This window comes from Rhinatrema bivittatum, chromosome 9, assembly GCF_901001135.1.
Source record: "Rhinatrema bivittatum chromosome 9, aRhiBiv1.1, whole genome shotgun sequence".
Taxonomy (NCBI): Eukaryota; Metazoa; Chordata; class Amphibia; order Gymnophiona; family Rhinatrematidae; genus Rhinatrema; species Rhinatrema bivittatum.
This window is the reverse complement of record NC_042623.1, coordinates 10,672,143-10,699,850: the sequence shown is the minus strand read 5'-3', so window position 1 is coordinate 10,699,850 and position 27,708 is coordinate 10,672,143. Positions and strand designations below refer to the sequence as shown.

General features: G+C 50.7%; 1 protein-coding gene across 2 annotated transcripts in view; it reads left to right on the top strand.

The window, feature by feature from the left end:
- The first annotated feature begins 7,570 nt into the window (after positions 1-7,570).
- The window catches only part of OPTN (optineurin), a 72,241-nt gene continuing 52,103 nt past the window's right edge, over positions 7,571-27,708 (top strand). The window contains exons 1-6 of one of the 2 annotated variants that reach the window (XM_029615370.1): positions 7,571-7,685; positions 9,122-9,286; positions 17,597-17,784; positions 24,316-24,462; positions 25,099-25,175; positions 27,196-27,330. In XM_029615370.1, the coding sequence (XP_029471230.1) occupies positions 9,136-9,286; positions 17,597-17,784; positions 24,316-24,462; positions 25,099-25,175; positions 27,196-27,330 (698 nt within the window). In that variant the 5' untranslated portion in view covers positions 7,571-7,685; positions 9,122-9,135. Of the gene's footprint in view, positions 7,686-7,723; positions 7,877-9,121; positions 9,287-17,596; positions 17,785-24,315; positions 24,463-25,098; positions 25,176-27,195; positions 27,331-27,708 lie in introns of those variants that run through there. The other variant, XM_029615371.1, reaches the window with a different exon arrangement.

Below are 27,708 nucleotides of genomic sequence, written 5' to 3'. Positions count from 1 at the left end.
TTAGGTCACCCAATCAAAAAAATCAATCAGATTTGTCTGACAGGACCGTCCCCTGGTGAATCCATGCTGCCTGGGGTCCAGCAATCCTCCTGACTGTAGATAGTTCACTATCCTTTCCTTCAGCAGAGTCTCCATTACTTTTCCCACCACCGAGGTGAGGCTAACCTGCCTGTAGTTTCCAGCCTCCTCTCTGCTCCCACTCTTGTGAAGCGGGACCTTCTCCAATCACTCGGCAACACTCCCGTTTCCAGGGATCTATTGAACAGGTCACACAGCGGACCCGCCAGCACATCTCTGAGCTCCCTCAGTATCCTGGGATGTACCTCATCAGGCCCCATGGCCTTGTCCACTTTCAGTTTTCCTGGCTCTTCCTATACATTCCCTTCTATAAATGGAGTTGTTGCGTCCGTCGGTCGCAGATGGCTACGACCCCTCTTTTTCTCCCCTTTCTCTCTCTGGGCAAGATGGCTACCTCCGGTGCCGAGTACCGCAGGCCTCGGCGTTCTCCGAACAGGCATGGGCATCCCCAGCCGCCACGCTCACTCCCGTGGTCTCCTAGGGCGCGAGCGCACAATTCAGATGCTCAAATACTCGTCATGGCGGGAACCTTGGGGGCGGCCCCACCTCATGACGTCAGTACCTCCGGGTATATCAAGTCTCCGCTTCCGTTACACCAGCGAGTTAGCAAAGATTCGCTTCGCTACTCTGCCTGCTCTAAGCTGCGGCTCAGACGCACATTCCAGGGCCTCGATCCTCTGAAGCTCCAGACACCCGCCCCTCGGGGGTCCTTCGCTTCTGTTTCCCTTCGGGGTCTTCGCTAACACAAGACAAGCGCTCCTCGGGGGTCCTTTCTCTCTCTCTTTCAGGATATCTGGGTGCTCGCTCCTCAAGGGCTGTTTCCTCTACATCCTGCAGCTCGGACGTTCGGTCCCAACTACCATGTCCAGGAAGACGCATCTACTCCGTGCGTACCTCTACGAACCGGTGCTCCATCACCACCCACCTACTTCTGCATCTCCCGCACTGCGGGCTCCTGCATATCCTGACCATCTGGGTGAGAACTCTACTGAGCCTGTTGAGCGTATTGGCGCCTCTGGAACCTGTGCCTTTTCTTCCTGCACACACCATCATCTACCACGTGCAAGACTGTCCTTTCTGTGTCAGCCAATCGCATCGGTTCCCCACGGGGCCCCTCCCCGTGGGAGGAGTCATCTCCATTGCGACCAGGGGTCCACAATGTCACAAACACAACAGGAGTTTTGTCTACCCTACCCCTAACTTTGGTCTTTTTAAGCAGCAGTAATCCTTCTCCAGGGTTGTCTTTTATCAAAAGTATTTGTTTAAGATTTCTGCCATTTCTTTGTCTTTTCCTCATCACCTTTCAGTCTCACTATATCACTTCTGACCTTCCCTCTTTCTCTGGTATACCTGAAAAACATTTTGTCACCTTGCTTTACCTCTTTGGCAATCCTTTCTTCTCCTTGAACTTTTAGGGGTGAAGATCCCTTAAAGTTAACGTGCCCAGATTATTTGGCTCACCCGTCTGAGACATAAACAGACGTGCGTGAAAGCAATGCAAGCAGCGCATTATCCACCCAGCAAAGCCGCTGAGTGCTGGGAAATCTGTTGCTAGCTCTGCTTTAAGGGTGATAAATAAATGAACTATTGGGCAAAACAGATGTGGTCGCGGCGATGCAGCATGGCAGAGGGTGATCGATTCCTTCCTTCTGTGCCAGGGTGGGCAGGCTGGAGCGACGGCGGACGCAGGCTGTGAGCACAGAGGGCGAGGAGCTGCAGATCTCCTTCCCGCTCTGCGGGCGTTCCCCAGAGCTGCCACGGATCCTCTGCAGCCCTGCTTTTCCTGACCCAGCACAGTCTTCTGTAAAGCTGTCGCATTGCCCGCGGACCAGTGCAGTGCAGGCGTCATTCAGAGAAAGCAATGTCAGATCAGTTCTGAATGAGTGGAAAATAGTGGAAGGCGGTTTCTGTTGTTGTCCCTCTGTTAATCCGTGAGTGAGGAAGGAGGGGAGAGGACATCATGGACTGTCTTCCTCTTCTTGTGCTATTCTTGACGTCCCAGTTTGAACGCTCCCACCATTCTCCCCATTGGTCATTCTCCTCCCATTTCATAAGCTAACACCTCTGAAAAGCAGTACTTTTCCTGGAGTTCAGGGCTAGAAGAGCCACAGTGGGCTTAGCTTACCGAGTACAATCTTATTCCGACAAGTGGTTGGGGGGGCTTATTTCAACAGCTTGGTGGGGGGGTGGGCAGAGCCACAGTGGTTCATCTATGGGGGAAAGGCATGGTGGGCCTTCATTTGACAGCTAAGAATGAACATTTCGACCAGGCCAGGCTATTTATTCACTTGCATTTACTACCTGCCCTTTTCTTAAATAAGAAATTCACCCAAGGCGAGGTAACACAGGTCCAAATGTGTAACCATTGTCTCAATGCACAGCATAGGAGAAACCCCTTAGTACAGTGGTTCCTAAAGGGTGCTCCCAGGATCCCGGGGGCTCCTCCCATGCAGCAGTCCAGCAGCAAGAGGGGGGCTTCCTAGTCTTTTGCATTGAGTGTCACATGTATGATTTTTTACCCACCGGTGAGAAGTTGTACATGTGCATGCGATGCAAAGAGCTCCTGGCTCTCAGAGAACAAGTCTGATCTCTGGAGGCTAGAGTGGCAGACCTGGAGGAGCTGAGGCAGACAGAGAGGTATATAGATGAGACCTTCAGGGACATAGTAGCCAAGTCCCAACTTCAGACTGGCAGTCCTGGTGCTGTCTTGGAGGAAGAAGGTCTCATGATGGGAGAGCATCAACCGGGTGCAGCAGGAAAGGATCCTGTAGCAAGGACCTGCTCTCCAGGTGATGCATTCTCCTCTCACACTGAGGATATCTCCCCAAGGCCTACTGCCCAGGAGGGAAGGGTTAGGTCGGCTGTCATAGTTGGTGATTCGATTATTAGGAATGTAGATAGCTGGGTGGCTGGTGGGCGTGAGGATCGCCTGGTAACTTGCCTACCTGGTGCGAAGGTGGCGGACCTCATGCGTCACTTAGATAGGATTATAGACAGTGCTGGGGAGGAGCCGGCTGTCGTGGTACATGTGGGCACCAATGGCATAGGAAAATGAGGGAGGGAGGTTCTGGAAGCCAAATGTAGGCTCTTAGGTAGAAAGCTTAAATCCAGAACCTCCAGGGTGGCATTCTCTGAAATGCTCCCTGTTCCACGTGCAGGTCACCAGAGGCAGGCAGAGCTCCGGAGTCTCAATGCGTGGATGAGACGATGGTGCAAGGAAGAGGGATTCAGTTTTGTTAGGAACTGGGGAACGTTTGGGGGAAGGGGGAGTCTCTTCCGAAGGGATGGGCTCCACCTTAACCAGGGTGGAACCAGACTGCTGACGCTAACCTTTAAAAAGGAGATAGAGCAGCTTTTAAACTGAACAAAGGGGAAAGGCGACAGTCGCTCAGCAGCGCATGGTTCGGAGGGAGGTATCTTCAAAGGATACTAATGATGCATTAGAATTAGGGCATCCTGACAGTGAGGTTCCAATAATTAGGAAAGTAGTCCAAGTGCCTGTAACTAAAAACTCACCTGAGCTAAAAAATTCTAACTTATCCCTATCAATTAAAAAGCAGAATGAAAATACAAAGAAAAAACAAACTTTGAAATGTTTGTATGCTAATGCCAGAAGTCTAAGAAGTAAGATGGGAGAATTAGAGTGTATAACAGTGAATGATGACATAGACTTAATTGGCATCTCAGAGACATGGTGGAAGGAGGATAACCAATGGGACAGTGCTATACCGGGATACAAATTATATCGCAATGACAGAGAGAAGCACCCGGGAGGCGGTGTGGCGCTTTATGATCAGGATGGCATAGAGTCCAACAGGATAAACATCCTGCATGAGACTAAATGCACAAATTAATCTTTATGGGTAGAAATCCCTTGTGTGTCGGGGAAGACTATAGTGATAGGGGTATACTACCGTCCACCTGGTCAAGATGGTGAGATGGACAGTGAAATGCTAAGAGAAATTAGGGAAGCTAACCAAATTGGTAGTGCGATAATAATGGGAGACTTCAATTACCAACCAAGCAAAGCATGAAGCAGAAATGTCTTGCACATCAATCAAATCCAACACATCCAGCGTGCAAGAAACAAGTAGCAAAGTCCATCAATGGATTTCTAATAGATTTTTTATTAAACCAAAATTCGAGACATCATTCATGGCAACTCCATGTCACTTCAAAAGTACGAGTAAAGGAGTCCCCCGACACGGTCCGTGTTTCGCGGTAGCTGCATCGGGAGGGACCCGCGGATAAATTTCATCTTACATATTCATCGCTCCAGGATGAATATGTAAGATGAAATTTATCCGCGGGTCCCTCCCGATGCAGCTACCGCGAAACACGGACCGTGTCGGGGGACTCCTTTACTCGTACTTTTGAAGTGACATGGAGTTGCCATGAATGATGTCTCGAATTTTGGTTTAATAAAAAATCTATTAGAAATCCATTGATGGACTTTGCTACTTGTTTCTTGCACGCTGGATGTGTTAGACTTCAATTACCCCAATATTGACTGGGTAAATGTATCATCGGGTCACACTAGAGAGATAATGTTCCTGGATGGAATAAATGATAGCTTTATGGAGCAATTGGTTCAGGAACCGACGAGAGAGGGAGCAATTTTAGATCTAATTCTCAGTGGAGCACAGGACTTGGTGAGAGAGGTAACGGTGGTGGGGCCGCTTGGCAATAGTGATCATAATATGATCAAATTTGAATTAATGACTGGAAGAGGAACAGTATGCAAATCCACGGCTCTTGTGCTAAACTTTCAAAAGGGAAACCTTGATAAAATGAGAAAAATTGTTAGAAAAAAACTGAAAGGAGCAGCTACAAAAGTAAAAAGTGTGCAAGAGGTGTGGTCATTGTGAAAAAATACCATTCTAGAAGCACAGTCCAGATGTATTCCACACATTAAGAAAGGTGGAAAGCAGGCAAAATGATTACCGGCATGGTTAAAAGGGGAGGTGAAAGAAGCTATTTTAGCCAAAAGATCTTCATTCAAAATTGGAAGAAGGATCCAACAGATGAAAATAGGATAATGCATAAACGTTGGCAAGTTTAATGTAAGACATTGATAAGACAGGCTAAGAGAGAATTTGAAAAGAAGTTGGCCGTAGAGGCAAAAACTCACAGTAAAACCTTTTATAAATATATCCGAAGCAGAAAGCCTGTGAGGGAGTCAGTTGGACCGTTAGAAGATCAAGGGGTTAAAGGGGCACTTAGAGAAGATAAGGCATTTGCGGAAAGATTACATGATTTCTTTGCTTTGGTGTTTACTGAAGAGGATGTTGGGGAGGTACCGGTACTGGAGAAGGTTTTCATGGGCAATGATTCAGATGGACTGAAACAAATCACGGTGAACCTAGAAGATGTGGTAGACCTGATTGACAAACTGAAGAGTAGTAAATCACCTGGACCAGATGGTATACACCCCAGAGTTCTGAAGGAACTAAAAAATGAAATTTCAGACCTATTAGTAAAAATTTGTAACCTATCATTAAAATCATCCATTGTACCTGAAGACTGGAGGATAGCAAATGTAACCCCAATATTTAAAAAGGGCCCCAGGGGTGATCCGGGAAACTACAGACCGGTTAGCCTGACTTCAGTGCCAGGAAAAATAGTGGAAAGTGTTCTAAATATCAAAATCACAGAACATATAGAAAGACATGGTTTAATGGAACAAAGTCAGCATGGGTTTACCCAGGGCAAGTCTTGCCTCACAAATCTGCTTCACTTTTTTGAAGGAGTTAATAAACATGTGGATAAAGGTGAACCGGTAGATGTAGTGTACTTGGATTTTCAGAAGGTGTTTGACAAAGTTCCTCAAGAGAGGCTTCTAGGAAAAGTAAAAAGTCATGGGATAGGTGGCGATGTCCTTTCGTGGATTGCAAACTGGCTAAAAGTTCACAATGCCGCTGTTACATACACACATAGGGAGTGTGTATGTAACAACGGCACTGTGAATTGAATGAACAGCGTAAAGAATTGAGATAAGCATTTAAATGTTTTTGAGATTTGAATTGATCAAAACTGAGAATTTGAAAGAAATCTTTTGAGGAGAGCACTTAGGTGTGGGTAAAATTTAAATGTTGCACGAGAGATAGGTTTTTAATAGTGAATCACGTGATGGGGTTTTTAAAATAAGAAACTGGGAAAGAGTAAATGAGGTGACTTTGTGTGCCATATACACAATACTGGTTGTAGCCCTGTAAAGGCAAGAGCCAGGCGACTGTGAAGGCACAATCATTCTGATACAATTTCCCAAAACAATATTTGTGTGTTAGCAAGGGTAAAATATAATTCCTCCTTTTTGGAGCAGTGTTTTGAGTTATAGAATTAACAAGGAGGATTTTTGAAGCCTTATACTAGAAGGTTTTTTGTGGTTCATTATGTACAATATATACATGGGGGTTAAGTACAACAAAGGTGATATTTAAAGGCAGGGGGAGGGAGGAGGGGGTAGGGGGATTACGGGGGGGGGGGGGGGGGGGGGGGGGATGGGGAAGGTAGACATAGTGCTGGGAGGGGGGGGGGGGGGGAGGAGGTGATGATAGGGAGGAGGAATAGCCTAGTGGTTAGAGCACTGGACTATGGACCAGGAGACCAAGGTTCAAGTCCCGCTATCGCTCCTTGTGACCTTGGGCAAGTCACTTTACCCTCCATTGCCTCAGGTACAAAAAAACAACAACTTAGATTGTAAGCCCTCTGGGGATAGGGAAATACCTACAGTACCTGAATGTAAACCGGGGTGATATCTCAATTGAGATGAATGTCGGTATATAAAAATAATAAATAAATAAAAAATGTTGAGGGTTATATTAAAGTTCGAGGAGTACAGAGGGAGGTACAAACGTTTTGGCACCTACAGTACTGAAAGACATTAAGGCACTTTGTCCTCAGTGGGGAGTGGTACTGGAGGGGAGGGCCTGTAGAAATAACCATGTTTTTAGCTTTTTATTATTATTTTTTTTTAAAGTACCTTTCAGGCACTTCTAAACAGATTACTTTCTGGTACTGGAGGTATTATTTCCTTGTCCCCAGAGGCTTCACAATTTAAAACTGGACATGAGGGAATTGGAGGGGGTAGTAGGATTTGAACCCTGGCTTCCCTTGTTTGCAGCCTGCTCCTACACCCTAGCTTTAAAGGAGAGAAAGCAGTAAATGCTGAGCACATCTGGAGTGGGGACTAATGCTGGTACACATGGAGCACATCTGAAATGGAGACAGGTGCAGGTAAATGCTGAGCCCATCTGAAATGGAGATGGTGCAGGTAATTGCAGCGCACATCTGGAGTGGGGACAGGGCAGGCACCTATTGAGCACGTCTGGAATAGGGGCAGGGGCAGGTACATACTGAGCACATCTGGATTGGGGCTGGTGCAGGTAAATGCTGAGCACATCTGGATTGGGGGGGATGGGTCGTGTAGGTGCATACTGAGGACTCTGGATCAGGAAGAAGCTCCCAGCCTCGGAGCCGGGGGTTTCCCCGCTGGTGACGTCAGTGAAGGGGCGGAGCGGCGCCTCCCGGAGTCGGAAGCCCCGAGAGGTCTGGACTGGGCCGCGGAGCGCGCGCGCGCGAGGGGTGGCGGGATCAGGCTCGGGACGGTGAGTTGCGGGTCGGAGGGGGAGGTCGGGCCTGTTCCGCCGGGAAGCGAAAGTGAAAGCGGAGCCGCGCTGCCCTCCGCTCCCACTAAGGTCTGACCGGACCCGCTTACACTGGACCGAGTTTGGGCTGCTCAGAACAGAAAAGTGGCCACTGGCCAGAGGGGGCTGAGGCCTGGTGCAGCCTCTCCCGGGTTGTGACTCCGCCCCCAGCTCTCCCCCCTCCCTATCGTCAGCCTTCTCTGCAAGCACTGCCTGCCACCCCCACCCCCACCCCTGCTTCCTCTTCAGCACTATTACACCCATCCTCCGCTTGCCTCCTCCTCCTCACCACCACTACTTTTCTCTCCCCATCTCTACCATTCCTGGGCAGCAGCGTTCTCCCCCCTGCCCTGATGGGTCCCTTAAGTCCAATAACAAGGGCTCACCCTCGGTGCCGGATTTATACTTTTGCTGCCCCCAGGCCCTGTTGATTCTCTCGCCCCCCTCCCCTGATGAGAGCCAGCAGAGCGTCCCTTCTCAGCACCGCCTTCTTTGCTCTGCCCCTAAGTCCCTGAGAGACAGGTGGGAGCAGGGAGACTTCCCGCTGTGCTGCGGCCTCCTCCCGCAGGGCCGGCATAGGGAGAGGAGCAGTTTTCCTTCGCCCTGTCCCTTCCTGTTCTCGGGTTTGGAGCAGGAAGCAGGCCCTCCTGTGCTGAGTGTGACATTCAGCCACACTGGGAGGCAACACAGACTCAGCTGGCAAATCCAGGTCTCTGTGTGCAAGGGCCACATGTGCAGCCCTAACCAGAAAAGTGAATTCAAGGGCACCCACCAAAGTAGCTGTGTCCAGGCCCAGCCATGCTGCGCTCATCCTTAACCCTTACCTTTCCACCCTCCTACTCTGCTGGCTACGTTTACCTAAGACCAAAATAGTAATTTTCAATCATAGCAGGGGGTTGAACCACCCAAAATGGATCTTTTAGAGCCTCTGCCCCAATGACCAATCAGCAGAGGAGATCTGGGGGCTGGGCTGCTGTCCTTCTTACTGGCACTGGATATCTGTGTGATGCATTGCTCTTAGTATTGTATTACTTGCAATAATTTTGTTTTACAGCATGCACTCATGATAGGGAATTGAATCACCGCTTGCCCTGTGTGGTGATTGTGATCCCTGGGTGCTTTCTAAAAGCTGCTACTCAGGAGGTAGCAGCAGGGCCCTAGGAACAGGTTACACTGGCTCTCTTTGGTATTCAGATAAGATTTTGGGCACGGCAACTTTACATGTATCAAAACTGCGAATGACCGGGAGAAAAGCGGATTTGCTTCACTGGAGAATGTCTGAAGCAGGGCCCCCCCTGCAGCAGGACTGGGATATGAATCAGTGCCTCCAGATCTCTGGATCAAGTTTTTTTGGTCGGTGACTTCTGACATTCACCGTCTCCCTTTGTTTTGTTTAGGTGCAGCTGCGGCTATGTCACACTGCCCGGTAAAGAATCCTACTGAGAACGGTGAGATGGCAAACGGACCCCCCAACCTGACCAACCCCACGCTGGGCGTGATTACCCCAGAAAACATGATCCAGCAGATTAACGAGCTCATTCTGGAGAACAACGAGTTGAAAGGTGAAAGAACTCTTTTGGAGATCTGGACAGGGACTTTTCTCTTTTGCATGCATTACTTCTTTCAAACCTTGAATGAACAGTTAGATCTTGCCTCTCTTTAGAGCATGTTGATTGGGATCTGTAGAACTGGCTGCCGTGGCATCTCCCTCTTTATACAGCTTTTGCGACTCCGCTCGGGTTTATGGTGCGGAATGTGTACGAAAGTAAAATAAAACCCTGCAGGGATTGTGCAAAAGGGTCCCCAGGGACTGATATTTTTTTATTTTAAATTCCTAACCAAGTACTAATACAGATTTGTTAACCTGTTTTCCTGCCCCCCCCCCCTCCCCCAGGGAAATCAGCACTGCTTGTAATAAGATAACACTGGGACTGGTCTGGCCTGTTCACAATGACCTGGAGTCACCTGCTCATCCTAGCAGTCTGGTTTCTGGTTTGCGTTGCTGAGGCCTGCATCCAGCATTCCCAGGAGGGATTTGATAAGCCAGGTTTGCTATTTCAGTGGTTTGCCTGGATAGGAGGAGTCCTCAACACCGCAGAGCTTGGCTGGGGATGCTACTGAAAATCTTTAATAAAAAAAATGGCAAGCAGTGTGTGTGATTGCTGCTGTCCGTATGGACGTGCTCAGATGGCTGTCTGCCTTTCAGCAAACACGTCACAAAATCCCAGTTCAGCATGCTAAGTGCCCGGCAGCGCCTGCCTTGGTTTCTCTTCTTTGGTTTATAACAAGAATTGCTAATGTTTTGATTTGTTCCATGCATGAATCTGGTTTTCTCTGTGCAAGTGGATCTTGCAATGTAGAACAGGGATCTGTGCGTGTAACGCTGCACACGCAACTCAGTCATGCGAACTGCAGAGGGTTCTGGGGGCGGGGGAGGGGAGAGTTGGAATTACGTGCACACTTTTGATGTTAAAAAGTACCCAAAGAGGAGTTGTGACTTTAACGCGAGTTCATCTGTGCATGTATTGGGCCAGTAACATTTTTAATGGTATCTTGAAACAAAGTCATTTGTGAGGAAAATTTAGTTTTGTGTTCGCTGTGCTTCTTGATTATAAAATGTAATTAATTCGAAATTTCCAGCCTGCTGCACCTCTTTGATATGGACCATGGAGGGGGAAGGGAGGATGCTGCTTCCTGGAAGTGCCTCCTTGAGGAAAAAAATTGTCAGAAAATCTGGTGCTGATGGACCCAGAATCCCAGTGACGCTGGCAGAATGCAAGGATGATTTTGCCTCTCCTTCGCAGTGTTCTGGCGGCGCTCCTCCACCGCTGCGTCGCAGGGTCCCGCTTCCTCCAGCGCCACCACTGCTGTAAGAGCTCTGCCAACTACTTCCAGGCCTCCGGCAGCTGTGGCGAGGCCCAGGTGTAGATCCCATCCTCCCTTATCTAGCCGATTACCGATCTGTCAGTCTAGTGCCCGACATGACCAGGGGAGGAAACGCAGCCTGGAGGGGAGATGTCTCTGCCGCACAACCAGGGAACTTTGCCGGGGACAGCACTTTCTGGGCTCAGACTTGCCTTGGGCTCTAAACCGCCAGTCTGAGCGAACGGCGTTGAAACCGTGGGCCACGCGTCTGGTCCCTAGCCGGAGTCACTGAGACCGCACTTCTCTCGCTTGTTCAGTGCAGGGTTTATTCCTGGATAGCAGGGTACGCAGAGCATCTTCACCTTCGAGGGTGTAAACATGAGCTGTGCACTCCTGTAGAGCACGCAGCAGGGACAGCGCCCGGCCCCCAGTATCAAAGCAAACATGACAAGGCCGACTCGGTTCCTGGTCCTCCAGTAAGCTCAGGGTATCCAGGTTCTCCTAGGACAGCAGGACGCCAGCCCTCGCACATGGGTGACGTCATCAGATGGAGCCCGGCACGGAAAACGTACGTCACAGTTTCTGGAACTTTGTGCACACTGAGCATGCCCAGCGTGTCCTATACCTCGCGTCCACGCGGTGTCCCTCTTCAATCTCGTTTTTCTTTTTATTTCCTTCCCACGGAGCTTTCTCCTCGCAGTGAAGTGAGCTTGTGGCTTTTTCTTAGGAAATTGCCTTAGAAAACTTTTCATTTTTTGTTTTTTTTTCATGTGATTCTTCGATGCGGGTCTCTCTTTGATCCCCTTAGCCTCTCAGTCAGGTTTTTCTGAGGTTCAGTAACTTTATTTTTGCTCCGTTCCCTCTGTGGTGGTGGTGCCTTGGTGCCTGCCAGCATTGATCGCTCGCCGTCAGCGTCCCTCGTTTTTTTTCTCTTTATTCTTATCGCCATGGCCTCATACGGTTTCTGTCCATGCGCCCAGTGCCCCAGGACCATGTCCATCGCGGACCCACATGACGTGTATCCTTTGCCTGGGGGCATCGCATGACGTCCAGGGTTACCGCTTATGCGACTAGATGACCCCAAAGTGATGTCATGCTTGACTCAATAAGATGGAGAAGCTCTTCAGGTCGAGGAAGTCCAAGCTATCGACATCGACGCCCAAGGACCTTGGAGCTGCACCGATGTACATCGAGCCATCAACATTGGCGGGGCCATCGGTTCCATTGATGCCACTGGTGGATTGGGGCGCCACAGACCGGCCCCTGTCAGTCTCTTCCAGGTCAAGGACGTTGGGTTCATTGTTGTTGACTTCGGCACCAGGGAAAGACCAGGCCGAGCTCTGAGGAAGCATTGGCACCGGTCACCTTCGATGCATGGTGCCAAGCTTGGGATGGCGCCAGCGCATGCCATGATGCCCCCAAAGTGACCCCGCGGCGAGGAGTGCCCATCCTCCATCGATGCTGGGGGTCTTCGACATTCTCCACTGGTCCTGGTGTCAATTGCTGATCCACCCCTGGGATCCGAGGAAGGTCTGGCAACCCCTCCTGCCTCCCAGTCGGTTTTAGCATTGGCAACTTTTGAGAAGGAGTTGGAGCATGGAGTCCAGCTGGCGATCTAGCAGGCCCTGCGGGGCATCGAGCAGGTAGCACCGACCGCCGATACCTACTCTCTCCCTGCTGGAACCGCTGCTGGAACGGCTCAGTGTGCTCACTGGTGTGTTACCGACCTAGTTGGTGTCTGTTCCTGGGAGGTCATCGATGCCTGGTGGGACACCAATGCTTCCACCGACCAATGCGGTGCTCATTACCGGCTCCTCCGAGGAAGAAGCTCCATCAAGGCCGGCAGGGGCACCGAGGCCTGCAGGTTTACTGGGGCCGGAACTGGTACTACCGCTGCCCAGGCTTGTGGTGAAAGCCGAGCACCTAGGGTCCCATCCCTTGTAGATTACAGTGAGGATGAGGCCCCATATGACCCCTGGGAGGATGACTCTGCAGAATCCTCCTCCGAGGAATTTGAGGGTTTCCCAGAAGAACCTTCTCCTCCAGAGGAACGAAGGAGATCTCCACCTGAGGACCTGACCTTCACAGGTTTTGTGAGGGTGATGGCTGAGGCCATCCCTTTTCAGTTGATGATGGAGGAGGACACCAGGCAGAAGATGCTGGAAATCCTCCAGTTTGTGGAGGCTCCTAAGGAGATCGTTGCGGGTCCCGGTGCACAAGATCTTTAAGGAGTTGCTGAGGATCTGGGAGCACCCCCTCACATAACCTCCTGTAAACAGGAAGGCGGATGGGGTTTAACTCATCCAACAGGCTACTGGATTTCAAAAGTGTTTCTTGGCACACCAATCAATGGTGGTTAAATCTTCTCTCAAGTGGGCCAAGCACTCTTAGACCCATGCTTCGGCGCCCCCGGGGAAGGATCACAGAGCGATGGACGCTCTTGGGAGGAAAGTATTTCAGGGGGCCATGCTCATCGCCCGCATTGCCTCCTACCAGCTCTACAGGAGCCAATTCTCATGAAATCTCTGGAAGCAGGTGCAGGAGGCGGCCGAGTGAGTGCCTCTGCAGCAGCAAGACACCTTCTTATCGCTGGTGCGTCAGGGCCTGAGCATGGAAAACACGAGGTTCGTTCAACCTGTGAGGATTTCGAGCTGGCAGTGAGAGTCTCTGCAGCGGGAATCGGTGCCTGCAGAATGGCACGGCTGCAGGCCTCTGATCTCTGACCGGAGGTACAGGAAACGCTCGCTGACCTGCTGTGCGCAGGTGGCCCAGTTGCAGGATCACCACGAGGCCCTCTAGCATCGCTCCGCTAGCACTTTGGACCCGCTCTCCTCATCCGGGAGGAGGTCTTTCTACCACCAGAGGAAGCACTATCCTCCGGCCCCTCGCTCCCGTTTGCAGAGGGTGATCTCTCATGGCCATCCCAGGCAGCAGCGAGCTCCCAAGCCCCCCAGCCAAATCCTGGGATAAGGTTTTGACTGGATCATAGGGAGCATGAGCCAGCCTCCTGTACCCGAGATGCTGGCAGGCTACGGTTCTTTACGAATCGATGGCCCAGTGGATTCTGTCCATCGTCCATCAAGGGTACCGATTGAACCTACTGGGTGTCCCGCCAAAATCTCTCGTCACACTGCCCTGCTTGGGAGATTTATTGGTTCTTATACAGGTAAGACAAATAATAGAGAAGTGTATCGGACAATTTATAAGCTGTTTCCTGCTCATACAGATAAAATGTAGCATAAGATATGCAGGATTGATTGTGACATTACTCTAACACACTTTAAACTCTCTTCTTGTTGGAAATGTGTGCAACAAATAAACAATTACAGCCAAAGCAGGATTCGGATGGTTACAGACTAAACATTTCTCTGCTGTACAATTCAGCCGGAATGTGCGTCAGCTTTCTGTATCTGGCAACTTGTACAGGAAAACACGCATTTAGTGATATGCATAAGCAATGCAAGCGTCCATGTCCAGGGGAATCAGGTCACTCCGCCTCCTCAAGCTGTACTGTCATTGACAGCATCTGAGGAGTTGGAGCACAGGGTGCGTCTGGCGGTGGGGCGAGCCCTACAGGGTATCGAGCCGCAGGCCCCCTCTCTGCTACCGTTGCCGCTGGAGCCTGCACCATCCATGCTAGCACCGTTGCTGGAGCACTTAGACCTCCTCCTCGGTGCACTGCCGACGCAACCCATGCTGATACCCCAGGAGCCCTCACTACCACGAGGGGTACCGGTGAGACCACAGTCGGAAACGATTCCCATTAAAGATTCCTCTGATGAGGAAAGGCCATCTGCTCCGGTGGTACATCCTCTTTAACCGATTCCATGGCCACCAAGCCTCAGGTTACTGGCGCCCGTGACTCCGTCGATGCCCTCAGTAACCATAGTGCCCCCGGGGCCGAGTGTGCCTATAGGGCTATCGCTGCCCTCGTCACCCTGGCCCAAGTTTGTGCTTCATGCTCCCCACTAGCGTCGCCAGGGAGTGAAATTAACGCCTCATACGACTTGTGAGAAGATGAGCCTTCCGCCTCTTCCTCTGAGGACTCCGAGGATCTACCTTCAGAACCCACTCCTCCAGAGGACCTGACATTCACAGGTTTTGTAAGAGCAATGGCGGAGTCGGTCTCTTTCCAGCTACTCACTGAAGAGGACTCCAGGAACAAGGTGCTGAAGATCCTTCAGTTCTTGATGCTCCTAAAGAAGTAGTCATGGTCCCAGTCCACAATATCTTTAAGGACTTGGTTAGCAGACTTTGGGAACAGCCAATCTCGGTCCCTCCGGTGAACAGGAAGACCGACGCAGTGTACCTGGTGCAATCTTCTACCGGGTTCGAGAGGCGCCACCTCCCACACCAATCTGTGGTAGTGGAGTCCGCCCTTAAAAATAAAAGCAAAAAGGTCCCGCACCCATGCCTCCACCCCCCTCCCCAGGGCATGAGCACAAGGCTGTAGATGCCCTAGGCCACAAGGTCTTCCAAGGCTCCATGTTGGCAGCCCGCATTGCTTACTACCAGTTAAATATGGGCCAATATTCCAGAAATCTCTGGAAGTAGGTGCAGGATATGACAGACCGCCTCCCTCAACAATTTCAGGAGAATTTCCTAAAAGTTGTGCAGAAGGGACTGGAATGCGACAAACATAAAGTTTGATCTGCGTATGATGTCTTTGAAACAGCGACAAGAGTGGCCGTGGCAAGTATTGGGGCTTGTCGTATGGCCTGGCTAAGGACCTCTGATCTCCGGCCTGAGGTATGGGGCCGTATTACTGACCTACCTTGTACTGGAGAGAATCTCTTCGGTGACAAAATCAAGGAGGCAGTAGAGCAACTCAGATCATCATGAGACCTTTCAACATCTAACTGAAAGCCCCTCGGACCCCCAGTCCTCAGGCAAAAAATCCTCGAGGCAGGGTCCTTGATAGCCATTCTACCGTCCAAGGAAATACTGTCCTCCGGCAAGCAGGGCATGACCTCAGTGGCCTGGACCGAGGTCCTGTCCTAGAAAACAGCGTACCCCCGGAACTCAGCCAGCACCTCAGCAGATTCCTGCCACAGATTTTTGACTGGCTGCGAGGAAGTTTAAGCCAGCGATGGGTCTTCCGGTCAGAGGTCGGCTCACGTCCTTGGCGGACCATTGGAGAGCCATCACCTCAGATCGGTGGGTCCTCTCCATCATCCTCCAGGGGTACAGGTTACATTTCCAGGAGACCCCACTGGACTCTCCCCCGTGTCCATCTTCTCGAGGAGCTCTCCACCCTAACAATGGCCAGAGCGGTCGAGCCCATACCTCCCGGTCAGTGGGGAAGCGGATTCTTCTCCAGGTATTTCCTTATCCCGAAGAGAACGGGAGGCCTTCGCCTAATTTTGGATCTGAGGGCCTTGAACAAGTTCCTCACACGGGAGAAGTTCACGATGGTCTCGCCCTTATTCGCCTTCTCCACCAGGGGGACTGACTTTGCTCCCTCGACCTAGAAGATGCTGATGCTCACATAGGGATCGCCCGCACTCACCGGAAATACCTCCGGTTTGTGGTGAGCGAACACCATTTTCTGTACAGGGTACTGCCCTTCGGACTGGCGTCCGCGCCCCACGTTTTCATGAAGTGCCTTGCGGCGGTGGCTGCACATCTGTGAAGGTAGCGTGTGCAAGTCTTTCCCTATCCGGACGACTGGCTGGTCAAGGGCGTCTCCAGACAGGGGACACTGCAGTCCCTACGGGTCACCATTCGGATCTTGGAGAACTTGGGGTTTTTAATCAATTCCCCCAAGTCCCAGCTGCTCCCGTCTTCACATCTGAATTTCACAGGTGCCAGGTTCGACACTGCTGAAGCCCAGGCGTTTTTGCCCAGGGATCGAGCGTTCACGTTGGCTTCATTGGCGGGGGGGCGATCTGACGAAGTTGCCAACTCACCTCCTTCCTCCTGCCGCCGGCATGTGATTGCTGCAGGGTCAGGTAGGGTCACGCCTTTCACACCTCAGGTGTGAGCATGCCTGGACTGGGGGTGCACGGGAAGGCATATTTTAGAAATGTTGCAATTTTTGGGGTCCCTCTAGGATGAAAAGTACTGTAGAAGTTTTATCACAGATTCTGATCCGCAAAGTGTAAAGAGGCACACATCCCATAATAGCAAGGCCTAGAGTGAGACCCAGTGCAGGCTCAGAAGATCTGCTGAGCTGAGAGATTTCCTAATACAAAGGGGGAGGGGGTGCGGTCTGGGACCCTCAGATAATGAAGACATTGCAGGGGGAGAAGCAGTGAATAAGGACCTGGCTGAGCTCACAGGTGAGGAGCCTCCGGGAGCAGGCAGGGTTTGGAGCTCACGAGACTGTATTGAGAGTGGATGGACGCCAGGACCCTGTAGTAAGTGAGAAGCTGTGGTGGGAAGGGAACCCCCCCCCCCCTATGATCAAAGCCTTGGAACTGAGGAAGACTGTCTGGGGCTTTGGACAGAGGGAGGACACCCTTCAAAGCTAGATCTCTCCCCCTCCAGGTGAGGTTGCACCCTCACCCCGGTTGCTTACCTGTCCCCGGCGACCTTGAGGTTAGGTGACTTAGGGAAATAATGCGTGGCCTGAAACCGGCGCTGGAGAGAGAGGCCAAGGGTTGGGAAACAGGCTGAGCCTTGCGCAAAGGGGACTTGGGGGTCTGTTCCTGAATGTTTAGATAGAGCTTTGGGAATGAGGTATTTCTTGATTTTTTTCTCCCTTTGTGTGTTAATTTCCAACTATAACCATATAATAAAGTCTGCAGCCTCCCCGGCACGAGAAGAAGAGAGGTTTTCTTGAAGTTGCTCCGACCATGCACTGGAAGATACTTGAGTTGGGTGCAAGCACATTACTGGGGGGGGGAGTGGGGGAAGTGCTATTTGGTTCTGGGCCTTGGTGAACCAAGTCAGTGCTTGAGTGCTTTGGATGTTTGTGGTCCTTGAGATCAGCCCAAAGCTTCTGAGATGCTTTTGAAGGCAACGTTTGAAGATGTCTTGAGATGTCTTTTCTCCACCTCTTGTAGAGGCCATGAGGCAGAATAACCAGGCCATGAAAGGCCGTTTCGAGGAGCTCTCTGTCTGGCGGGGGAAGCAGATGGAGGAGCGGGAGCTTTATGAGTCCAAGTTCCGGGCGGCCCAACAGCGCTTGTGTGAGGTCAGCAGCGAGAACGAGCAGCTGAAGAGAGACCTTCAGAGTCAGAAAGAGAGAGAGGTGCGTGGAGCGCTGGTCCCCCCCAGGATGCATGCGGCTGCGTTTTGCCTGGGTGAAGGTCGCCATTTGTTGGCTCGGACTCTTTGCGTTATTGCACGTCCATGGCCAAGTTCTTCAAAGATTTCATGCCGCTAAATTTACGGAATAAGATCTATCCGGGGAAGGGTTGACTTTTATTTTTCAGAGGGCGAGGATTTTCCCCCATATTGGGGTGCATGTAATCAGCGTGCACGCATTATCGTTCTGCACGGCTTCCAGCGGCATTTCATTAATCACTGGCGGCCTGCCCCATCTCTGCCCAGGGAAGGACTCGGCAGGTTTCCTCACTTCGGGAGAGAGCTGGTATGGAGAGGAGGGAGGGCCTGTGCGCCTGACCCCAGTCCCTCTTTCTGCCACTGGCCCACATTGTGCACCTGCCTAAGGAAGACACCATTTGGGGTGGTGGCTTGTGGGCAGGCATTTTCCTCAGGGGTTGTGGAGCCGGGCAGGTCTCCTGCGCTGTGGTGCTGGTGATGATCAGGTCATGTGCTATACCCTCTTCAGGGGCCTGGGGACAGTTCCTATATGTACCCGATCAGTCCAGACCATGGCTTATGCCTCCCGTCCAGCAGGTGGAGACAGAGAACTTGAAGGGCGTCCTCACTTAACCTGGTGTGGACTGGCGTCCGCACCCCATGTTTTCATGAAGTGCCTTGTGGCAGTGGCTGCACATCTGTAAAGGCAGCGTATGCAAGTCTTTCCCTATCCGGACGACTGGCTGGTCACGGGCGTCTCCAGACAGGGAACACTGCCTCCCTTCCAGCAGGTGGAGACAGAGAAGAACTTGAAAGGTGGCGTCCTCACTTAACCTGGTGAGCCTCCTGCATCCCTTCAGTATTTCTCTGTCTCCAGCAGATGGAGGTGGTGCAAACCCTGCAGCCTTGCCCTGTTTCTGGGGTGTAGGCTATCCCTTGAAATTAATTAAGAGTAAACTAGCTATAAGTTTTGAATCAAGCAAGATTAAAAAAAAAAAAAAAAAAAAAAGAGAGAGAGAAGCTCTTCTCCAGGGGAGGGTTGTGAGATCCTGGGGGTCATCCTCTCTGGTGGCAGGTTATTAGAGCTGGGGTTGGAAACTCCATGGGGCTCCAGCCAGGTAAGGTGCTGGGGAAGAGATTACTGGTGGTCCAGTCCCTTTCTTACCCCGGGCTGATTCTGAACATTTTGAAAAAAAAAATCGAAATTTTTCAAAAATTTTCTCTTTTGCTCTGCTGCAATCCAGGACCCCTCCCCATCTGAAACACCGCGTTTTTTAATGAATTTCGCCGTGTTTTTCACGTGTTTTGGGCCGCTCCTCCCCCCCCCCCCCCCCCCGATGCCGTGGCCATCTCTGTGCGTGGCACGTGGAGAATCGTCCGCGTGGCTTTCTAGGGCCGGTGTTTGCTCCCGCTGCCTACCTGGAGGGGGAAGGCAGCTCTCTTTCAGGGTCTGCAGCATTAGCCAAGCCTCGAGGGGCTCAGAAACGCTCTGATCGCTTCCGGCTGATCCGTTTCCCCTCTGTGCAGGGACGGCAGCCACCTTAAACACCTTTGCAGCAGCTCAGGCAAGGGCTACGGGGGTGGTCCCTGCCAGTCCTGAGGATACTTTAGATCAGGACCAGGAGGACAGGACGTTGATTCTGATTTCTGTTCTTTAGATTTTGTCCTCCTTGGGCATAAAGCATTTTTGGCTTCCAGGTCTCCACAAGCTGCTGTGCAGGGACCGTCCCCCAAGGTAGCCAAGCGCATGGATGTGTCCGCGTCTCTACGGGTCGCGAAGTTAAAAGGTGCTGTGGCTTCGGGAGGCTCAGCCGCTCCGGTGGTTCCGGGCAGTGCGGCCTCTCCTCCCCCCCCCCCCCTCACTGGGGGGGATTGGATGATGACCAGGGGAAACAGAACCCCTTGGATGGAGATGACCCTAAGGTGGTCCATCTGTTCCAGAAAGAGGAATTAGAACCCCCTTATTCCTGCAGTTCTTTCTGAGCTTGGAGTGCGACTTCCCCCGCAGGCTCCGCCGCAGGACACGGTGGACCCGGTCCTGGCGGGATTGCGAACGCCGACCCGGGCTTTTCCTTTCCACCCCATGCTTCTACAGCTGCTGACCAGGGAGTGGGATGCTCCGGATGCTGGTTTGCGGGTTGGTCGAGCCATGGATAAGCTTTATCCGTTATTGGATGAGTTTCTGGAGCTCCTGCGGTCCCCTAAGGTAGACGCTTCAGTTTCGGCTGTTGTCAAGCGGAGCACTATCCCAGTCGCTGGCTCGGCGGCTCTCAAGGATCTTCAGGACCACAAGCTGGAGGTCCTGCTTAGGCGCATTTTTGAGGTGTCGGCCATGGGTATCTGGGCGGCGGTGTGTAACAGTTATATGCTGCGTGCGAGCCTGTGCTGGGTCCAGCAATTGCTGACGTCTAGAGTTCTTCCTCCGGGAGAGTCCGAGTAGGCGCAGAATTTGGAAGCTGCGGTGACATATGGGGCGGATGCACTGTATGACCTGCTCCGCACCTCCTCTCGCACCGTGTCGTCGGCAGTGTTGGCAAGGTGGCTTTTGTGGCTCCGCAACTGGTCAGCGGATGTTTCCTCCAAAGCTCAGCTTGGAGCTATTCCGTTTAAAGGTGGTTTTTTATTCGGGGATGATTTGAAGCAGTTGATAAAGTCCCTGGGTGAGAACAAAGTTCACAAGTTACCAGAAGACGGACCGAAACTCTCCAGAGGTTTTTCATCCTCCCGCTCTCGTTTTTGGGGGCAGCGGAGGGTTCGGCAGAACATGCAAATGGCCAGACAGCGGCAATCGTTGGCCAGGAACCAAGCTTGGTTCTCGTCCTTTCTCGAGAGGGGGGTCCTTCCTCCTCTCTCGCCTCCAAGACTACACAATGAGATGGGGCCGGTTCCCCTCGGGTAGGGTCGCCTGACCCAGTTTTACGAGGCATGAGCCAGAATTACTTCTGATCAGTGGGTGCTAAGCATAATAGAACGAGGCTACACTTTGGAATTTGCTCGGCCTCTCAGAGACATAAGAACATGCCATACTGGGTCAGACCAAGGGTCCATCAAGCCCAGCATCCTGTTTCCAACAGAGGCCAATCCAGGCCATAAGAAACCTGGCAAGTACCCAAAAACTAAGTCTATCCCATGTTACTGTTGCTAGTAATAGCAGTGGCTATTTCTAAGTCAACTTAATTAATAGCAGGTAATGGACTTCTCCTCCAAGAACTTATCCAATCCTTTTTTAAACCCAGCTACACTAACTGCACTAACCACATCCTCTGGCAACAAATTCCAGAGTTTAATTGTGTGTTGAGTGAAAAAGAACGTTCTCTGATTAGTTTTAAATGACTTCTACTTAATATATCCATGCGGTCCACAAGTCATATAGCAGATTGTGCGTCAGACTCTCGAACGTCTCCTAGTTCTGGGAGCGGTAAAGCCAGTTCCTCCAGAACACTGGAGGAAAGGAAGGTACTCCATTTACTTTGTAGTTTCAAAGAAGGAGGGATCCTTCCGGCCAATTTTGGACCTCAAGAAGGTAAACAAGTCTGTCAAGGTGCCACACTTTCTCATGGAGTCTCTGCGTTCAGTCATTGCGGCTGTACACAAGAGAGAATTCCTGGCTTCTCTGGATCTGATGGAGGCATACTTGCACATTCCCATCCGCGAAGATCATCAAAAGTTCCTTCGCTTCATGGTCCTGGGAATGCATTACCAATTCTGCGCTCTGCCGTTCGGTCTCGCAACCCCACCCCGTACATTCACCAAAGTCATGGTGGTTGTGGCGGCGTCCCTCCGGAGACGAGGCCTCCTCATTCATCCCTACCTGGACGATTGGCTCAACAGGGCGAAGTCAAGGGAATGCTGTGTGGAAGCGATCCACAAGGTGACCACTCTCTTGGAATCCCTAGGCTGGGTAATCAATCAGGCCAAGAGTAATCTTGTCCCCTCTCAGACATTGGAATTTCTGGGAGCCCGGTTCGACTCCTCGGTCGGGAAGGTTTTTTTCCCAACGGACTGAAAGAAAAAATTGATGGGGCAAGTTCGTCGCTTGTTGGCACTCCCGCTGCCCAGAGCCTGGGACTACCTTCAAGTTCTCGGCTTGATGGCATCTACTCTGGAGGTGGTTCCCTGGGCCTTTGCTCATATGAGACCATTACAACGAGCATTGCTTTCCTGGTGGGATCCCAAGTCGTAGAATTTCCAATTGCCTCTGCCACTTACCGATCATGCCAGGTCCAGTCTTAGGTTGTGTGGGCAAAGCCACCACCCATCTCGAGGGGTGGATCAGGAAGTTCTGAACTGGATAGTGGTGACCACGGATGCCAGTCTCTCCGGCTGGGGAGCTGTTTGCCACTATCTTTCAGTACAGGGCAGCTGGTCCCCAGAGGAATCCGGTTGGTCGATCAATCGCCTGGAGACCAGAGCAGTTCACTTGGCCTTGCAACATTTTCCCCCCGAATACACCATCAGGCGGTTCGCATCCTGTCCGACAATGCGAAGACGGTGGCCTATATCAACTGTCAAGGAAGTACCAGAAGTCAAGCTATAGCCGATGAGGTGGAGCTACTTATGGCCTGGGCGGAGCAAAATCTTGCAATGCTAGTGGCTTCTCACATCACTGGGAAGGACAACATACAAGCGGACTTCCTGAGTTGGAGGCGCATAGATCCCAGAGAATGGGAACTCTCGGACAGAGCAAGGGGGGACAATGCCAAGGCTTCTCACTTTTTCAGTCACAGGAGAGATCACGCCGCAGAGGGGGTCGATGCGCTAGTACTTCCCTGGTTAGCCTCAGTTCTGTACATGTTCCCTCCTTGGCCTCTGGTAGGCAAGGCGCTTTGCAGAATAGAGGTCCACCCAGGGAGGGTAATCCTCGTGGCTCCCGAGTGGCCCTGACGTCTGTGTTTTGCGGATCTCATCAATCTGGCTGTGGATGGCCCTCTACAACTCGGGCATCTTCCACGTCTTCTCTGTCAAAGGCCTATATATTTCGACCAGGCAGCTCACTTTTGTCTAGCGGCTTGGCTTTTGAAAGGTGGAGATTAAGGAAGAAGGGGTATTCTGAGGAGGTAATCACTACACTGCTACAAGCCAGGAAAACATCTACCTCTCTCTCATATATTAGAGTATGGAGGGTTTTTGAGACGTGGTGTCGTGAGCGAGAGATTCTTCCCAGACACGTTACGATTGCTCAGATGTTAAGTTTTTGCAATGCGGCTTAACCAAGGGCTTGTCTCTTAACTCCCTCCGGGTACAGGTGGTGGCCTTAGGCACTCAGGTTGATAGCTCGGTGATGTCACATCCAAATGTGTGTTTCCTCTGAGGAGTAAGGCATTTGAAGTCCCCTGGCCGTCCGGTATGTCCGTCGTGGAGTCTTAATTTGGATCTTTGCGTATTGTGTGATCCACCGTTTGAACCTATTAGGTCGGTGACGTTGAAGGACCCCCACCTTGAAAACAGTGTTTTTTATAGCTATATACTCAGCTCGCTGAATTTCTTAGCAGGCTCTCTCCTGTAGGGAACCCTTTTTAAGAATCTCTGACTTGGGAGTTTCTCTCCAAACGGTTCCGTCCTTTTTGCCCAAAGTGGTCTCATCTTTTTATTTAAGCCAATATGTTGAGCTTCCGGCTTTTCCTCATTTGTCGAACGATGTTCAACATGTTTGAGAGCTTCGTTGGCTAGATGTTCGGTGTTCCTTGTTACATTACTTGGAAGTCACAAATTCTTTCAGACTCTCAGATCATTTGTTTGTCCTATGGAGCGGTCCCAGGAAGGGTCACAAGGTGTCTAAGACTATGATTGCACGATGGTTGAGAGAAGCCATTTCATCTACATACATTTGTAAAGGAAGACCTGTTCCTGAGGGCCTGAAGGCCCATTCTGTTCGCTCCCAAGCAGCTTCATGGGCCGAATGCCAATTGGTATCGCCTCAGGAGATTTGCAGAGCTGCTACTTGGAAGACGCTCCATACATTTGCTCGCCACTACCGCTTGGACGTTCAGGCGCCCGGAGATTTTGGCAATGGCGTATTGCGCGCAGGACTCACAAGGTCCCACCTGGTTTAGGGAAGCTTTGGTACATCCCATGGTCTGGACTGATCCGGGTATGCAAAGGGAAAAGAAAATTGGTTCTTACCTGATAATTTTCGTTCCAGTAGTACCACGGATCAGTCCAGATGCCTGCCCAAAGACTAGGAGTGGGTAATGGGGATCTGTAAAGTCTGCACGCGCATATTCAGGTTATGTTATTGCAGCATACTAAGAAAGAAAGCTACGGTTACATGTTTGTATGTTTGTTCTTAAAGTTCTGTTCTTGCTTGATTCATTGCTAGTCTTATTCTGCTTTGATACTCTGTATACTGAAGAGATGCAGGAGGCACACCAGGTTAAGTGAGGACGCCTTTCAAGTTTTTCTCTGTCTCCACCTGCTGGAAGGGAGGCATAACCCATGGTCTGGACTGATCCGTGGAACTACAGGAATGAAAATTATCAGTTAAGAACCAATTTTCTTTTTTGTGGCTTCTTGGAAGGAGGCCCGCGAGGAGCTGGAGCAGCTGAAGGCTCAGGTGATGCGGCTTCAGGCAGAGAAGGCCGACCTGCTGGCTATCATCTCTGAGCTCCAGATCAAGGTCAACATGGGGTCTTCTGAGGATTCCTTTGTAGAGATCAGAATAGCGGTGAGTACTAATGTCCCCCTCCCAGTCCCCCAATAACTAAGTGTATCCTAAATCCCAAGAGCTGGTGGTGTTATCCATCAGCATTCTGCATTGCAGGGAAACTGGCCCAGCAGATGTGGTTCAGACTGGTATGAAACATCTGGTTTGTGGCACACTCTGGGGTGTGTGATTTATAGTACCGCTGTGTGAAAGGAGATTTCTTATAGCTCATTTTTATTTTACTGTATTTAAGACATGATTACTGCAGAGAGTATATTAATTTTAGCCATATTGTCCGCCCAGTTAGTTACATGTTTCGGGGATTTTGGGCCTAGCTATTTCCTCTCCCTCCTGTTGGGTCTCCAACGTACTATGAGAACCATTAATTGAGGACACAGATTTAGGGGCAGTGTGACAGGGACACGGCCAGGATGCAGAGTATCTCAAGCAGAGCTCGTTTTCTTCCAAAAATATGGAAGCCATTGATATTCTCAACCGCCAGTGAAGTGAGGAATTTGTATTTAATATCCTCTTGACAAAATAAGAGGATTTCAATTACTAGGTGATAGTCACATGACGTAAATGACAAAGCAAAATACAGTTCCAGGAAGGATGCCAAATGCTAGGACTTATTTATCCTGTCTCTAAATTCCACAGAAGAGAGAAGAGAATGATGCCTCAAAAGCAAATAACGATACTCCTGAGCAGACAACCAGTGAACTGGAGGCATACATGTGAGTACATAGCGTGCGCTGTCCTGGGTGACCACACGAGCACATACCACGTGCTGTCCTGAGCACACATCGTTGGTTATCCTAGGGCACACGTGAGTACATAGCAAGTGCTGTCCTGGGGCACACATTTCCACATAGCACATGCTGCCCTGAGCATATTAGGGATGCACATTCGTTGGTCCGTTTGTTTCATTCGTTTTGGCGGTGTGCGCATATCTCACGAACGAAAGGTAGGCGCACAAAACTGATGGTATGCGCCTACTTACACGCATACCATCAGTTTTGTGCGCCTACCTTTCGTTCGTGAGATATGCGCACACCGCCAAAACGAATGAAACAAACGGACCAACGAATGTGCATCCCTAGAGCACATACTGAGTGCTGTCCTGGGCCTATTGCTCCTGTACAATAGGGACAGGACACCCAGGGACAATGTGTCAGCAGAGTGGCAGAAACATTCACTGTATAGGACGTAAAAGAGGAGCTTGATTTTAATAAGGATTAAGTCCTTACCTTGTGCAGGTTGTTTAGTGGATAACGTGCTGCTCTGTGTCCTGCACCAGCGGGACAGATGTGCACATCAGCCAAAACCCCCAAAACAGCTGATGCTCAGCGTCTTGGGGAGGTTACAAATTCAGTGGATGTGAGACAGAATTAGTCTCGCTCCCTTAGAGGTGGCGTCTCTAGATCAGGGTTGAAGCATATTGGCCATTGGCCAGGCAGCATGGGGGGAGGAGGCTGACTGTTGCTGCCTGTGCTGTACCTGTCCTGTGGTGGCACAGAGTGTGTGTGTGCGTGTGTGTGAAGCTTGCACTGCTGCTGCCTGTGCTGTACCTGTCCTGTGGTGGCACTGAGTCTGTGTGTGTGTGTGAGGGAAGCTTGCACTGCCACTGCCTGTGCTGTACTTGTCCTGTGGTGGCACTGAGTCTGTGTGTGTGTGTGTGTGGGAAGCTTGCACTGCCACTGCCTCTGCTGTACCTGTCCTGTGGAGTGGGTGGGTGTGTGTGTGTGTGTGTGTGTGTAAGGGAAGCTTGCAGTGCCACCTCTATTCTTCTTCTTCTAGGAAGTAAACAGTGAACCTAAATTAGATACAAGGAGGGCAGTAATCAAAGGCATTTCCACTGGTAAAACAGTGTTTAACTGCGGAAATGGACTCTGATTATTGCCCAGCCTGTGAGTGAATAAAAGTGTGAGCGTTAGACAGTGTGTGTGTGAGTGAAAAAAGTGTGAGCGTTAGTGTGTGTGAGTGAATAAAAGTGTGAGCATTGGACTGTGTGAGTGAATAAAAGTGTGAGCGTTAGACAGTGTGTGTGAGTGAATAAAAGTGTGAGTGTTAGACAGCGTGTGTGAGTGAATAAAAGTGTGAGTGAATAAAAGTGTGAGTGTTAGACAGCGTGTGTGAGTGAATAAAAGTGTGAGCGTTAGACAGTGTGTGTGAGTGAATAAAAGTGTGAGCGTTAGACAGTGTGTGTGTGTGAGTGAAAAAAGTGTGAGCGTTAGACAGTGTGTGTGAGTGAATAAAAGTGTGAGCGTTAGTGTGTGTGCAGAGGTAGTCCCAGGGACAGAGAGGGGGGCAGTGTATTGAAGAACGCGTGTACTTTTTACCCGTGAGCTGCAGAAGTAGTCCTGGGGGGGGGGGGGAAGGAATTGAAGAACGTGTGTCGTTTTTACCCCTGGGGAGCGAGCAGAGGAAGTCTTGGGGTGGGCAGACAGCAGGGTGTTGGAACAATCTGTGTAGTTTTACCCCTGGACTGCAGAGCTTGTACTTGGATGGGGAGAGGGCAGGATTTTAAACAATTTACGTAGTTGTGTATAATCAAAACTGCATGCGGAGAAATTGGGCACAATCTCTGTCGATTGTTTCTCCTGGGGCAATACTCGACGCAAACCCCGGAGGTGAAAATACCCATGAAGTATGCAATAGTTTTGACTTTTTGTCTCTTGTGGAGGCTGCGGGGCAGGAGAGTTTGTAATCCCTCTGAATTTACCTCTGCTTATACTTGCACGTTTGATTATGCAGAAGCAAATCTTCAGATGAAACTAAGAACTATTTGGAATCGGAAGAAGCAACTGTTAGCCGCCTTCTGCAGAGTCTGAGGGAGGAGAGTGTGAAAGTAGAGAAGCTGGAGGAGGAGCTGAGGATTGCCCAGCACAGGTACGGAAGGAGCATTTGCAATTCCTCTCAGGAGCAGGAAATACCTGCAGTGCTGAGGAAAATGTTGTGAGTCTCTTAGCATGGGTCTTTGTTTTAGCAAAACGCACAAGAGCCTATCCTAAACCCTGATAAGAGAGCTGGAGATAACCCCACCGAATAAATAATTCAGACAAAAATGATATTTTGATTTTTTTAAATTCAACAATAAGTATTCTTGTGTGAAAAAGTATGTGATCCCTTCATTCAGTAAGTGGTGGCCCTCACTGAGCAGAAAGTCCCTCTGTGTTCAGCCAGGCCAGTGGCTCACACCTGAGTTATGCACGCCAGCCAGCAGATGGAGACAGAGGTCCACGGGCTCGCTGATGCCCCTCCTTCTGC